Source organism: Diadema setosum, chromosome 12, assembly GCF_964275005.1.
Source record: "Diadema setosum chromosome 12, eeDiaSeto1, whole genome shotgun sequence".
NCBI classification, from domain to species: domain Eukaryota; kingdom Metazoa; phylum Echinodermata; class Echinoidea; order Diadematoida; family Diadematidae; genus Diadema; species Diadema setosum.
Window position 1 is genome coordinate 25,028,882 of NC_092696.1, and position 13,590 is coordinate 25,042,471.

General features: G+C 42.6%; 1 protein-coding gene across 1 annotated transcript in view; it reads left to right on the forward strand.

Moving 5' to 3' along the window:
* Positions 1-345: 345 nt before the first annotated feature.
* The window catches only part of LOC140236111 (protein saal1-like), a 20,114-nt gene continuing 6,869 nt past the window's right edge, over positions 346-13,590 (forward strand). Inside the window, 6 exon segments of the mRNA XM_072316083.1 lie at positions 346-377; positions 7,271-7,527; positions 7,750-7,872; positions 9,190-9,273; positions 11,526-11,576; positions 11,578-11,606. Coding sequence (XP_072172184.1) covers positions 7,306-7,527; positions 7,750-7,872; positions 9,190-9,273; positions 11,526-11,576; positions 11,578-11,606 — 509 coding nt within the window. The 5' untranslated portion in view covers positions 346-377; positions 7,271-7,305.

Genomic DNA, 13,590 nt, shown 5'->3' on the forward strand with positions numbered 1-13,590 from the left:
GTTGGAAATCCATGATCGATTGTTTATGTGTGTGTATGTGTTTTTTTTTTTTTTTGTGAGAGTGTGTGTGTGTGTATGTCCTTGTTTTGAGGTTCTCTTGTGAGGCATGCGAAAAAACTTGTTTGGCGTGTGGGCGTGAGAAAGACACCCACCCCCACCCCCCCCCCCCCCCCCAAAAAAAAAAAGTTATTACTGAGTGTTATTGAGGTGTACGCCCTCTATCGACAGCTGATTTTTATTTTCCCAATCCACGATTGTACGAAAACGAAGCACGTTTGGCACTAGCCCCGGGCCCCGGAGACCCGCCGCCTGTACGTTGTACGTTGGGGCTGCTGGTCGCAGTTAGTTTGGCACCTGCTGATCTGACTGATCATATTGTAAGTTTAAAACAGTGACAAAACTGCTTGACTGTCATAGCATCATACAGTTCCATGTTGATATGAAATCGGATGTAGGCTATGTGTGTACATGATCGTTTGCCATAGTGGACAAGTGTATCCAAAATGTATTTTTTACTTCACCAGCAGCGAGGTGAGGCCCGTGCTGTGTGGAGGTACACAGCTGTATGTTCGCCTTGTTGAGGAGGCGTCCTATGATCCTAGGCCGATGTTTGCGGCGTGGGGTTAACGCGAGCTCCTGCTTGATCCCCAGACGCACGCACGTGTTCAGGTTCACGATGTATAACTACTAAGCTTTCCACTCAACCACGATCATTCAGGCATGCTAATTTGAAGTGATTTCACGGTTTTCACGGTTTCACGGTATCACGGTTGAAAAGCTCCATCCGGAACATCACTCAACGTTGATAGCGGTCTGTGAGGGAACGGTATCTAATCGAGCTGTGCGCTCTTTAGCTTTTGTTAAAATATCATTGAATCTTTGATGGAAATTAATGAGTGGGGAAGGGAGTTCCAATCTTTGGCAGATTTTGGGAAGAAAGATTGTTTGAAGCAGTTTGTCTTGCTAAAAGGAACTTCAAGGGAGAGCGGGTGAGATCTTCTTGTAGACACGGAGGGGTCTCGTTTCTTAAATTCCAAGTAATCCGTAATCAGCTGGTAATAGAGAGATCTACATTGTTGTGGATCATCTTGTGCATCATGACCTGCCTGTTGATGAATCTTCTTTGTTGGAGGGGTGGGAGTTGAAGGGATGCAAGCATGGCTGTGACAGAGCTTTCACGTTTATAAACGTTAAGGATAAACCGTGCCGCTCGCCTTTGTACAGCTTCAACTTTCTGAATATTGCTCTTGGTATGTGGATCCCATACTGAACTGCAGTATTCAATATGGGGACGGACGAGACTTTTAAAAGCTTGGATTTTCACTTTTGGAGGGGCTGATCCCAGGTTGCGACGTAGAAAACCAATCATACCATTAGCTTTATATACTGCGTGGTCCACATGAGTATTCCACTTCATGTCACATGACAGAGTAACTCCAAGGTACTTATGCTGGTGGACTGATTGGAGATCTTGACCGCAGAGCCTGTATGTGCGCTCAATTTTGGTCTTGCATCTGGAGAACCTAATCACACTACATTTGTCTGGTTTGAAGGACATTAGCCAGCGGGAGGACCATCTCTCCAAAAGTTTGAGATCCTTCTGGAGCAAGTTACAATCTGATGGGGTTTTGACAGGCCGATAAACCACACAGTCATCTGCAAAAAGACTGACATTGGATTTCAAACCATCTGGCAGGTCGTTGATATACATAAGAAAAAGTAGAGGGCCCAGCACAGTGCCCTGAGGTACCCCAGAGATCACTTCTGTAGGCTTGGAATATGAACCTTGTACTACCACTGACTGTGTTCTATTTTTAAGGAATGCAGAGATCCAGCTATGTAATGGTCCCTTAATCCCATAGTGGCACAGTTTGTGCAAAAGCCGTTCATGGGGAACCATGTCAAATGCTTTAGCGAGGTCGAGGACAATTGCATCTACTTGCTTAGTGTGCTCATTGGCTTCCCAGATCTTATGGACTGTGGTAAGTAATTGAGTTTCGCAGGACCGCTTGGCTCTGAATCCATGCTGTGCGTGATGGAGGGCATGATGCGAATCTAGGTGATTAATGACATGGCTATATATAACATGCTCCATCACCTTGCAGCAAATCGATGTTAGTGAGACCGGTCTGTAGTTTGCAGGGTCTGTGCGGGATCCTTTTTTGAAGATTGCGGTGACGTTGGCTCTTGCCCAATCTGATGGGATTCTGCCCTGAGTGAGACTCTGGTTGAATATCTTAGTCAGGACAGGAGCGACTTCCGATGCACATTTCTGAAGGATGAAAGGGTGTATGCCATCAGGGCCTGGTGATTTGTGTGGTAATAACTTCATGAGTATTTTCATGACTCCACTGGTGTTGAAGACTAGTGGAGATGCATCAGGGAGTTCTTTACCTGGTACCTTGGGAGGGTTCATGGAGGAGAGTGTGGGTTCCCTAGTGAAGATTGATTTGTACTGGTTACTAAGTGCCTCAGCCTTGTCAACAGCTGAGCTAACTAGTTGATTCCCATTCCACAGAGCAGCAATCCCACATGCATCCCGACGCCTGCTTTTAATGAAATTCCAGAACCGTTTGGGATCATCTTTCAGGGAGTCAAAGACTGTAGTAGAGAGGTAGTCTTGCTCTGCCTTTCTGAGTTGTTTCTGGAGTTGTTTCCTGATTGAACGATATCGCTGCCAGCATCTTGTGTTGTTGGTGGATTTGGCTGCGTAGAAAGCCCTTTGTTTCCTTCTCGAGAGCCTCCTGAGAGATCTTGAAAACCAGGGGCCGTATTCTGAGAGCTAATTAAGTGTCTGATTAGCACTTAATTACCGAATTGGTATTCTGAGAGCATGATTAAGTAGGGGATTTATTAACTACCATAGCAACAAGTGTTTTGGCGGGAAGGACCTACGCGTTTGCGCGTATCAATGCGCGTGCACCTCTGAGAGGACTTAATCACAGAGTTAATTACGAATCGGTATTCTGAGGGTGTAATTAAGTATGAAAGTTAATGGAAAACTTAATGATACCAAAGAGTGTCATTAACTACTCCGATATCACGCATTACATCGTGTTTTCTCTGCCACAACGATGCTTACCGTCTTCGGTAACCGAGGAGCGGTTGAATCTTGTAATCATGGTATCCGTAGAATTCAGAGAAAAAAAGAAATACAGCCGATCTTCGAGGAATTTTGTCATTTTATGTGAGCAAAGAGGTTGAGATCTTCGCGTGCGTAAGTGAGGGGTTGTAATCAAATACCGGAGTGTGCGCACGGGGCTCTTGGGTTGTATTACAGGGGGCGTGCAGGAGCGCGCATTGAGGGCATATTTGCGCGTGTAATCATCATTTTGGCTTCTAACAACGCGTCTGATTGGATGGAATAACAATTAGATGGGAGGGACCTAAGATAATTACAGGGGACTTAATCATACCTTAATTACGTCCTCAGAATACCGATTTTGCCCATGATTAAGGGCCTATTAACTTCACAACTTAATCACGAAGTTAATTACAGACTTAATTACGACCTCAGAATACCACCCCTGGGTAAGTTAAACCTGGAGCTCTTCATAGAAGATGGGATGTGCTGTTCCATGGCGTCAGTCACCGTTGTGCGGAACCATCTCCAGTTATCATCTAAGGAGTTGGTGTCAGCCTTAGTAAGAAAAGTGGTGGTGAATGCTCCTAACTTTGCTTTCAATCCGTCAATGTCAGCCTTGGCGAATTTGAAAACTTTGCGGCGAGAGGATCTCTGTATGACAGGTTTTAAATTGATATCTGAGCTAAGGATAAAGTGATCAGAAATTCCTGGAAGGGTCTTCACTGGAGAGAAAGCATCCGAGTTTGAGACTAAAAGTAGTTGCAAAATGTTTTTAACACAATGAACTTTAGACTGATGAGCATGATTAACTTCCTTCGCAAGCTGGGTCAGTGAGAAATCCCCTAATAAATCCAGTAGGGTAGAAGATACAGCTTCTGCATAGTTACATACACCAGGCGGTTTGCGTGAGGGGATATCCCAATCAATGTCGGGTACGTTGAAGTCTCCCCCGAGCCAAATGGAAGGATTTTTTGTTAAATCAATTTTGCTAAGCGAATCATGAAGTTTCTTTAATGGATCTGCTCCTAACTTGGGTTGTCTATAAAAGACTCCTATGTAAACTGGTTTGATGTTTACAATTTGTAGTTTGACCCACAAGAGTTCTGTATCCGTGTCCAGTTCAGGGGCGTATGATGCTACCAAGTCGTTGCGGACAGCTATAAAAACCCCGCCACCCTTGGTTTGGCGGTCTTTTCTGTATACTGTATAGCTACTAGATGGAGGGAGAAATTCGCTATCAGCTATGCTGGGCGATAACCAGGTTTCGGTAGCTAAAACAATGTGGGGATTATGCTTCTTGAGTTCATCAGCAAAAGACTGAGTCTTACTCATAATGCCCTGTAAGTTTAATATGAGTAGGCGTATCCCATGGACATCTTTCACTGTGTGATTTTGCCCCTTTCTGCGATGTTGAGGTCCTGGGGGATGACGGGGGGATGAGGAATTCCTTCTCCTATGTGAAGAGATGGGCGATGATGCCATCAGAGGGGAACATGGCCCATCATCAGCTCCTTTGAAGTCAGCCAGGACTTCAAACGAGTTTGAAGTGGAGAATGACGACTCGAATAGAGATGAGCCGAATTGGGGAAGACCGCAGTTGTCACATATCCAGGTGGAAGAGGAATTACTCAATTGGTTAAAAATTGTGCTGCTCATACCAATACATTGCTTGTGGAGCCATGTTTCACAGTCATCACACACAATGCAATTTTGGTTCCACTTGCATGCCTTGGAGCAAACCCCACAGGGGTACTTAGTGCGAGGGCCGGGGTTGGGGTGAATGTCACCAGACTGGGCAACCGTGCTCAACGAGATGAAGGTCTGACATAATATCATTAGCTTTGAAAAAGTCAGTACATATCTATGCTTTGTAGTAGAGAGTTTTTGCAGGGCATGAAACTGAGATTTTGAAGGAGGGTGCTTTGTGGGCATTGCCGTCACTACTAGCTATGTGCCTGGGGATGTAAGGATGCACATCAAAGCAGTAAGTGGTCCCACCTAGTGAATTTGGACAATAGCTTCTCGTTGAAGGATGACAAGTTACAATGAGAGCAGTTAATGTCAGCCATGGCAGGATGAAGAAGTAGCATGTATTCCTATGTGGGCCCATAATGCATACAAACTTCAACAGACCGATATAATTATAAGTTGACCAACAGGAACAACCAAATCTGACCAAAAGTGATGCTGATCGTCAAAAGTTGATCGCGTTAATAATGTACAAATGCAGATGTGATAGAGCATACCATGAACTGCTGATAATAGTTATAAGTTACACAAACTCAAACTTCTAAATAATTCATAAGGATACTCAAGCTTCGTTCTCAAAAGCCTTTGATCCACATGGTTCCAAATCACAATCTTATCACACATCAAATCGTAGCAAAATACACAGTGCAATGCAGAAAAGTCGTAATAACGCCGGCTGTATTGGTGCCTTGAACGTTGAATATTGACGGGGGCAATCAAAACTTGCACGATGCACGATGCCAAGGCACACTACGGGGAAACATCCGGTGTAAATACACATCAGCTCCAAAAAATTATGAATACAGGTTCCATCCTCAACATTTCAGCAAATCATATCCATTACGTGGACATTTGCAGACATTTGTAGCCTAAAAACAGGTCGGCAGTAGATTTTATTGCAGGTCATAAAAACAGCTCAATTACAAAATCGGTGGCATGCGTGGTATCCCAAGTTAACAATACACATTAAATACACATTAAAAGCGGATAATCCAGCACTCAGCAGGAAATGATGAATTATGAATGATGATGAATGATGTTCACACACGAAAGTTGATAAAATTGCTGAGATCTTGCAGCGGCAATATGGCGGGGGCTACATGGGCAGCTGCATAGGTTGCGTGTTGAAAGTTTCCCGCGCCACGCTATATACAGTGTGTATTGCAGCTACGGCGCTATGTGAGGCAATCCAGTGTGGGATTCCAAGAAAAATCAATCCGATTCCATCCTCAAATGTATTCCGTTAAAAATCACAAAAACTGGTTCCCTGGGGCAAGTAAACGCTGATAAACACATTGGAAACTTTATTGCAGATAAAAACAGCGAAAAATAGCATTAAATATCAACGAAGAAAATTAAAAGAGCAGAGCTCCGCCGAGACACGTCTTCCCTCTCTGACCGCTAACAACAACATTATTTAGGGGTTGGAATTATTTCATGTCAAAGAGGGTAAGATAAGAATTCTGTAAAGGAAGGGGAAGGCTGGGCTGGTATTTGTAACGTTAATCAGGATGAGGCCCATTTAATTTTAAGATAGCCAGCTCTTGCTGGCTTATTCAATAAAATTTAGTAATTGCTTTTCACGTTTTACTGCGACCTGCGTTAACTATAACTGTCAACTACTTGGAGCAAGGTGTCTGCTGTGTTGTACAGTTCACTTCAATGCACGTTTCCTTCTGATGGCTGTGCTGCATGCTACTGAGAATCTTTCTAACTTTTAAATTTACTGCTGAAGGCCACGAAAGCCAAAGGCTAAAACTGCATAGTAGCTGTAAAAGGTTTTGTACCGACAGCGACAGTGAAACCTGTCCAGGGCAGCTGGTCAGTGTCAAGTTCAACCATAAAAAAGTTCCGTAAAATTTCTGTGCACATGTACAGCAGCTGATGTGGTCATACATCACACCTAGGGTGTAAATGTTCTAGAATTAGAAAGCTAAAGACTAGCCCGACTAGTGGTGGTGTAGATGCTGAGCTGCATATGTATGGCACATGAAATGTTTGTAAGGGTAGGATACTAGGATATCCTGTAGCTGTAGCCCAACCAGATGCCCTGTGACACTTGTGTACAGCAACAGGACTGTGTGTAGTTAGATATCCTCCTGCTTTAAGAGACATGAAAGTCTTTGTCAGAATATTAAAAGGGCATAGAGTTTGGGGGTCAAGTAGACTTTTTTTCTCTCTTTTTTTCAAAATCGTTGATTGATGCAGTTGATAATTTACATTTACAGTACATTTTAATGAAATGAAAAATTGTTCAAATGATAGACAAAGTGAAATTGGTAAACTGTCTACATCTATTCTTATAGTTTTAACCATATATCATTTAGACTTTAATTCACATGACTTCTGTGATAGACATTAAATGAATTGTGTCTGCCTTACAAGATAGTAAAACTTTTGTTTTGAAAGTGTACAAAAATATCTTTACTCTCTAAGATCGTGTGGACGGAACTTCACTGAGGTCAGTTTCCATGGACCCCGCTGATGACCCCACAGGTCATTCTGAGGCAGAGAACTCTCCGCAAGTAGAGCGACCTTTGACCCCCGACAAGGATGGGCCGATACGCAACCCCTCCCCTCCGCCTGACGACGTCTTATCTGGAGTGGATAAATCTCTCTTGGAGGCTGACACCATCAGCAACACAGTGTTTAGCAAGCACTGGGTCTTCTCAATTCTCATGAAACTCTTAAAGGTTGGTGGTTTTGCAAACATACGCAGATCCATAGTTCGGACAGTATTCAAGATAATATGAATACAGTGACTTTTATAAATGACTTGAAGGTGAAATGTGGAAATTGAAGTATTTTGAGTTTATTCATATACATGTACTTGTGTCTTGCATGTGATCATTCATTCTGAAAATACCTGCTGAGGAAATCCATGACCTTTGAACTCTGTCTAAATGTCTCTATAGCAAGTGGAGGATGAGCAGGAGAAGAAGGATGACCAGGGAGACGCGGCACAGGTTCATGGGATCGATATCGATGAAGAACTGGAGAATGACCTCTGTCGTCTGTGGGACATGTCAGCTAATGTGGTCAGTGAACTTTATGCAACTCACTCTTGTCTGCTGGCCTATGTATAAGCACATTCTTTTGTCCCCCAACTTATATCCAGTATGAGCGTTGAATTGATACTGTGAAACTTCATTACCTATCTATTTTCTTCTTCTGATGCATAACATTATGTTGTGAAACACACATGCATAATTCAATCATTACATCTTAATCCTTCCTGCCCCCCCCCCCCCCCCCCCACACCCATGCCTGTATCATGTCCTTGTGACCCTGGCCTCGGCTGTTAACTTTTGCAGCACCTCCTATGGAGACCCATTGAATGTCACCTCACATTTCCTCCTCACCTCTTCACATGATCCTACACTTTCACTTGCCAGCTACTGTAAAAGGTGTGGAAATTTTCGCACATTTCGCCCAACCAGACGCTAGTGCAAAAATAAAAGCACACAAATATTTTTGCATGCCATATGTTCCAGTAGTTAATGTCCTGATTCCACGGAATTAAAAACACGCGAAATCCATCTTACCCGGCCGAGTGCGAAAAATGACTCTAGCAAAAATATCCACTTTTACAGTATACAGTATGTCATTACCTACTGCAATGTCTCCTTTATGCAGCATTCTGTTTGCTTTCTTCTATCTCATGTCATCCACTTAGTCACATCATTCCTATTATCCATTCACCCTTTCTTGTATCCACCTTATTCAGCTCTGACTCCTATTTCTTTCCTATAGACAACCACATCCTGGGATCAATTTTATTCACCCTGGATAAAAGACTACAATACATGTATGCATTCTGCCTGATGGCCCTCTTTTGTGCACAAAACTTTAAATAGTTTAAAAAATGCAATTTTGTGAAGAATGAATAAGGGAAAGAAAAGATTACAAAAAGAAGAAGTAGTTGTAGAAGTGGAAGTTATAGTAGTAAGTAGTAGGAGTAGTAGTAGTAGTAGTAGTAGTAGTAGTTATAGTAGTAGTAGTAGTAGTAGTAGTAGTAGTAGTAGTAGTAGTAGTAGTAGTAGTAGTAGTAGTAGTAGTAGTAGTAGTAGTAGTAGTAGTAGTAGTAGTAGTAGTAGAAGAAGTTGTAGTAGAAGACACCCATTTTGGGAAAGGGATCCTTCTTCAAGATATGATACTGTGGTCTTTGAATAAGATTAAAACAAAAAATCAATGCCTAGGTTTAATTAGCCAGTGACAACTGATCATAACTTCATTTCATACATGGAAAATGGATAACAAATGATCCTTCTGTCAGTGTATTGTTCACAGCACGTGCCAAACTCCAAATTTTACCATGACTTGTTGATTGTTGGTGCATGTGGTCTTCCCTGCAGGAGGTGTCAAAGTTTCTGCATGAGTGGAAGTCACCAGACATCTTCTTGAGCGTCATCTCCAAGACGAACGCACCGAGAATCACGGTGAGTCTGTCCTTCGCTAGAGACATGTTCACCTGTCACCACCGTCTTGAAATCATGACAGGGCGGTTCTCCACAATGATTGATTTTTAGCTCACCTGAGCCAAAGGCTCAAGTGAGCTATTGCGATCGCCCTTCGTCCGGCGTCCGTCGTGCGTCGTCCGTCGTGTGTCGTCCGTCGTGCGTCGTGCGTAAACCTTTTACATTTTCATCTTCTTCTTGAAAACCCCAAGACCGATTTTCATCAAACTTGGCAGGTAGCATCCCTAGGGGGTTAGGAACTCAATTTGTTAAAATGGGCACCATGCCCCATCATGGGGGCCCCCCAGGGTGGCCCAAACCCCCAAAAATTAAGGAATCTGTAAAAAATCTTCTTCTCTAGAACCAGAAGTGATAGAGCTAAGTTAATACTATGAGTTAGTACATTGATGACTGTAGTTTCAAGTTTGTTCATGGCAGAATCAGGGTTACCCCTTGGGACCCAGGGGAGGGGGGTGGGGAGCGGTCCTAATGGGGCCTAAATTGTACATTTTCATCTTCTTCTTGAGAACCCCTTGACCCCATTTTCACCAAACTTGGCAGGTAGCATCCCTAGGGGGTTAGGATCTCAATTTGTTTAAATGGGCACCATGCCCCACCCAGGGGACCCTCAGGGGGGCCCCAAACCCCCCAAAATGAAGGAATCTTTAAAAATCTTCTCTAGAATCAGAAGTTATAGAGCTAAGATAATACTATGATACCCCTTTCAGGTAATCGTGGATGCGGATAATAGGAGCACTAAGTCGTAAAATTTTGATTACATGAACGGAGAGGAGTAAAAAAGTGCGCATTATTTTGATGCTGCTATTATCCGCATTATTGCAGCATGAGGAGTTGATCGAGAATACATGAACGCGTTTTACGACTTATGCGCACTAACATTCCACAGTTCGGTCAAAGGTCACTCGATTTCCCGCACAACCGCTGATTTCTGAGCTTGAGCCAGAGCTGTGCATACACGTGAGTATATATCACAGGAAACATTACGTCATTATAGAGGCGTGCGCAGTAACCATGACAAATACTCCCGTCTTTCGCACCGTTATATGAACGGGCGCTCGTAAAGTAGTGCGCACTTCATGGGATATATGAACGCGATTTTGATTACTTCATCCGCATTATTTGGATGCGGATAATTGAACCACGATTACCTGAAAGGGGTATGAGTGAGTACATTAATGACTGTAGTTTCAAGTTTGTTCATAGCAGATCCAGGGGTGCCCCTCTTGGGGGCGGAGGGATGGGGGGGGGGGGGGTGGAAAGGTCCAAATGGGGGCCTGAATTGTACATTTTCATCTTCTTCCTGAAAACCTCATAATTGATTTTCGTCAAACTTTGCAGGTAGCATCCCTAGGGGGTCAGGATCTCAATTTATCAAAATGGGCACCATGCCACACCCAGAGGGCCCAGGGGCCCCAATCCCCCCAAATTAAGGAATCTTAAAAAATTTGGGCCATTATTGTACATTTTCATCTTCTACTTGAGAATGCCTGGGTCAAATTTAGTAGAGCTGTGAATAATTTAGATTAGTGACTGCGTGAAAGGTGAACTTGCGATACTCAGGTGAGCGCTAGACCCGCGAGTCTCTTGTTCATTAAGTCATGTTTAGCTGTATCATACTCGTATTCCTCACTTTATTGTAAGGGCCAGCTGTTTCTATGAAAGCTGAAAATCAATGATATTGACAATTGTGCGAGTGCCTTTCAGGAAAAGAGAATATTTACTTATTTTTTTTTGTTTTAGTCCTATGTACACATTATCATTTTTTTTTTCCTCAATTTTATGATTGAGATAGTTCGCACCTATCCATTGCCTTTCTGTCACATCACGCTCAAAGTGCTTTGCAACATATTGTGAAACCAGAAATGTTCACATGCATGAAACGTTCCTGAATTTGCGAGGAGCCAAGATTTGCAAAAGTAAAATGCATGCGAAAGTGTTTGTCTACACAATGCATTGAATGCCAGTACTTTATTCATAACTTATTATCAGCAATTTGTGAATGTTTCATACTGCAAAAAAAGGCTGTTGGCCTAAAGTTTCATGCTGAGAATGTTTCTGGTTCTGTAGTAATTGATTTTGTCTTTGCATTGAAGAGCAAAAAATTCATAAAGTCACAGTTTAGAGCTATAAACTGAGACATGGCTTCTTTGTGTTAGAGATGACATAAGCTCTATAATTGAAATTATTCAATGTCTTTTGTCTATCACCTGTAGGAGATATGTATGGGTGTGCTCGGTAATATGGCCTGTAGCCCAGCTATCAGACCAAGACTTCAGCAAGAAACAACAACTCATGTAAGTGTAAACGTACCCACTGAATAGGCATTGTGTAATTTTTGTTTTGAGTTCGTGATATGTGTGTATGTGTGTGTGTCAATCTTGAAAATAATGTGTCAAACATATTATGATATCGGATCATAGTGCTGTGGCTTTTATACCTTGTGTTGGATGCTCAGAGTCATCCTCAATCACCCAGAATCAATTTATTTATCTTGAGATGTTGTTTGTTTTAGCTGACATTTGCCAAAGTTGATGTAGGTGTGGCATCATTTTTGTGTATTCAAAATTCCCTGCAATGCTTAAAGTAAACTGCAAGAACCAAATTGAGAGAGGAACTTGTTCATGCAGACATAGTAGTATCAACTGATCTATGCCCATGCAGGCTTTAGTCACAAAGTGTATGCACAATTGTGTCTTCATCCCAGTAAAGATTTCTCAGTTCCCCTGTATCTATCATGCAGAGTTACAATGAACAAACCCCAAAATGTGGAAGTGACGCTGAATGTTTGAAGTACTTGTGCTAGTGGGTCAAATATGATCACTATGCGTCACATTTTACAATAGATCCATGAAAGCTGAGTCACATCATGATGCTAACAATATACTGCCATGATACAGTCGAAGGACTCTATAGGCAATCTACAACTAGAAGGCACAACCATGATGCAACTGCATGTGTCAATAAGAAGTGGAAAATCTGTTGCTCCTTTGATACCTATGTCTAGATGCACTGAGTTTTGGATCCCCAGTGTTACTGATATGCATAAAATGTTCCCAAAACCACTTGTGACTCAGTTATAGGGTTCATGCCCATGAAATAGGAATAGATTGAAGAATGAATGAAATAATGAGCAAGAATAGATAAAGAGATGAATAAAGGAACGAATGCACAAATGAATGTGCAAACGAATGAAGGAATGAATATGAATGAAGGGAGGAAGGAGGAATCAGCCAACCAAATTCCAATATGCCAGTTCGTAATTAGATCATGTACACATTGGTACAATGACCTTTCATTTTTCTCAATTGGTTAGGCACTTCACTCGTTTTCAAAGCGGCATAATGCATAAGCATGCCCGACGTAACAATTTATGGAATTCGTGTTCAAACAAAGAATGAACTTGCGTATAGACCACGTGACCAGAATAGTCCGTCAGTTGACATTTTAAAGGCATCCATTTCATTGTTTTGTATTGGATGCGATATCAACCTTTTCTTTTCATATTGTCAAATACCAGGGCTGCTATCAGGTGGATGTACTGGCAGGCGCCATTTAGATAATGATCACATGAATAATCATCACATCTCAGATGCTTATCTCAGTGAAATAACAAACCAAAACGTATGTTGGTACAAATGACCTTTTTCTGCTCATGCGCAAAGTGGAATTACGAACTGGTCTATTCATTCCCTTCCATCCATTTTATTCCATCCATTCCTTCCTTCCATGCCATTCCGTCAGTCCATCCATTCCATTCCTTTCATTCCTTCCATTCTATTCTCCATTCCATTCCATCCCATCCTTTCCATCCATTCCCATTCCATTCCATTCCATCCATCCATCCCATCCCATCCCATCCCATCCCATTCCATTCCCCATTCCATTCCATTCCATCCCATTCCATTCCATTCCATTCCATTCCACTCCATTCCATCCCATCCCATCCATCCCATCCATTCCATCCCATCCCATTCCATTCCATTCCATTCCATTCCATCCATCCATTCCATTCCATTCCATTCCACTCCATTCCATCCCATCCCATCCCATCCATTCCATTCCATTCATTCAATGCAATTCAATCAATTCAATTCAATTCAATTCCATTCATTCAATTCTTCATGTATTTGTCTGCCTGTCACCAGAGACCTGAGTTTTGCCCTGCTGAGTGGCAGTGATTCTCCCCACCATGGTGGAGACGTCCCGTCTCATCTACACCTGCCTGAATGATGAGGAGTGCGCCCCCCGCCTGCTGGAAACGGTGAAGAAGGATGAGGA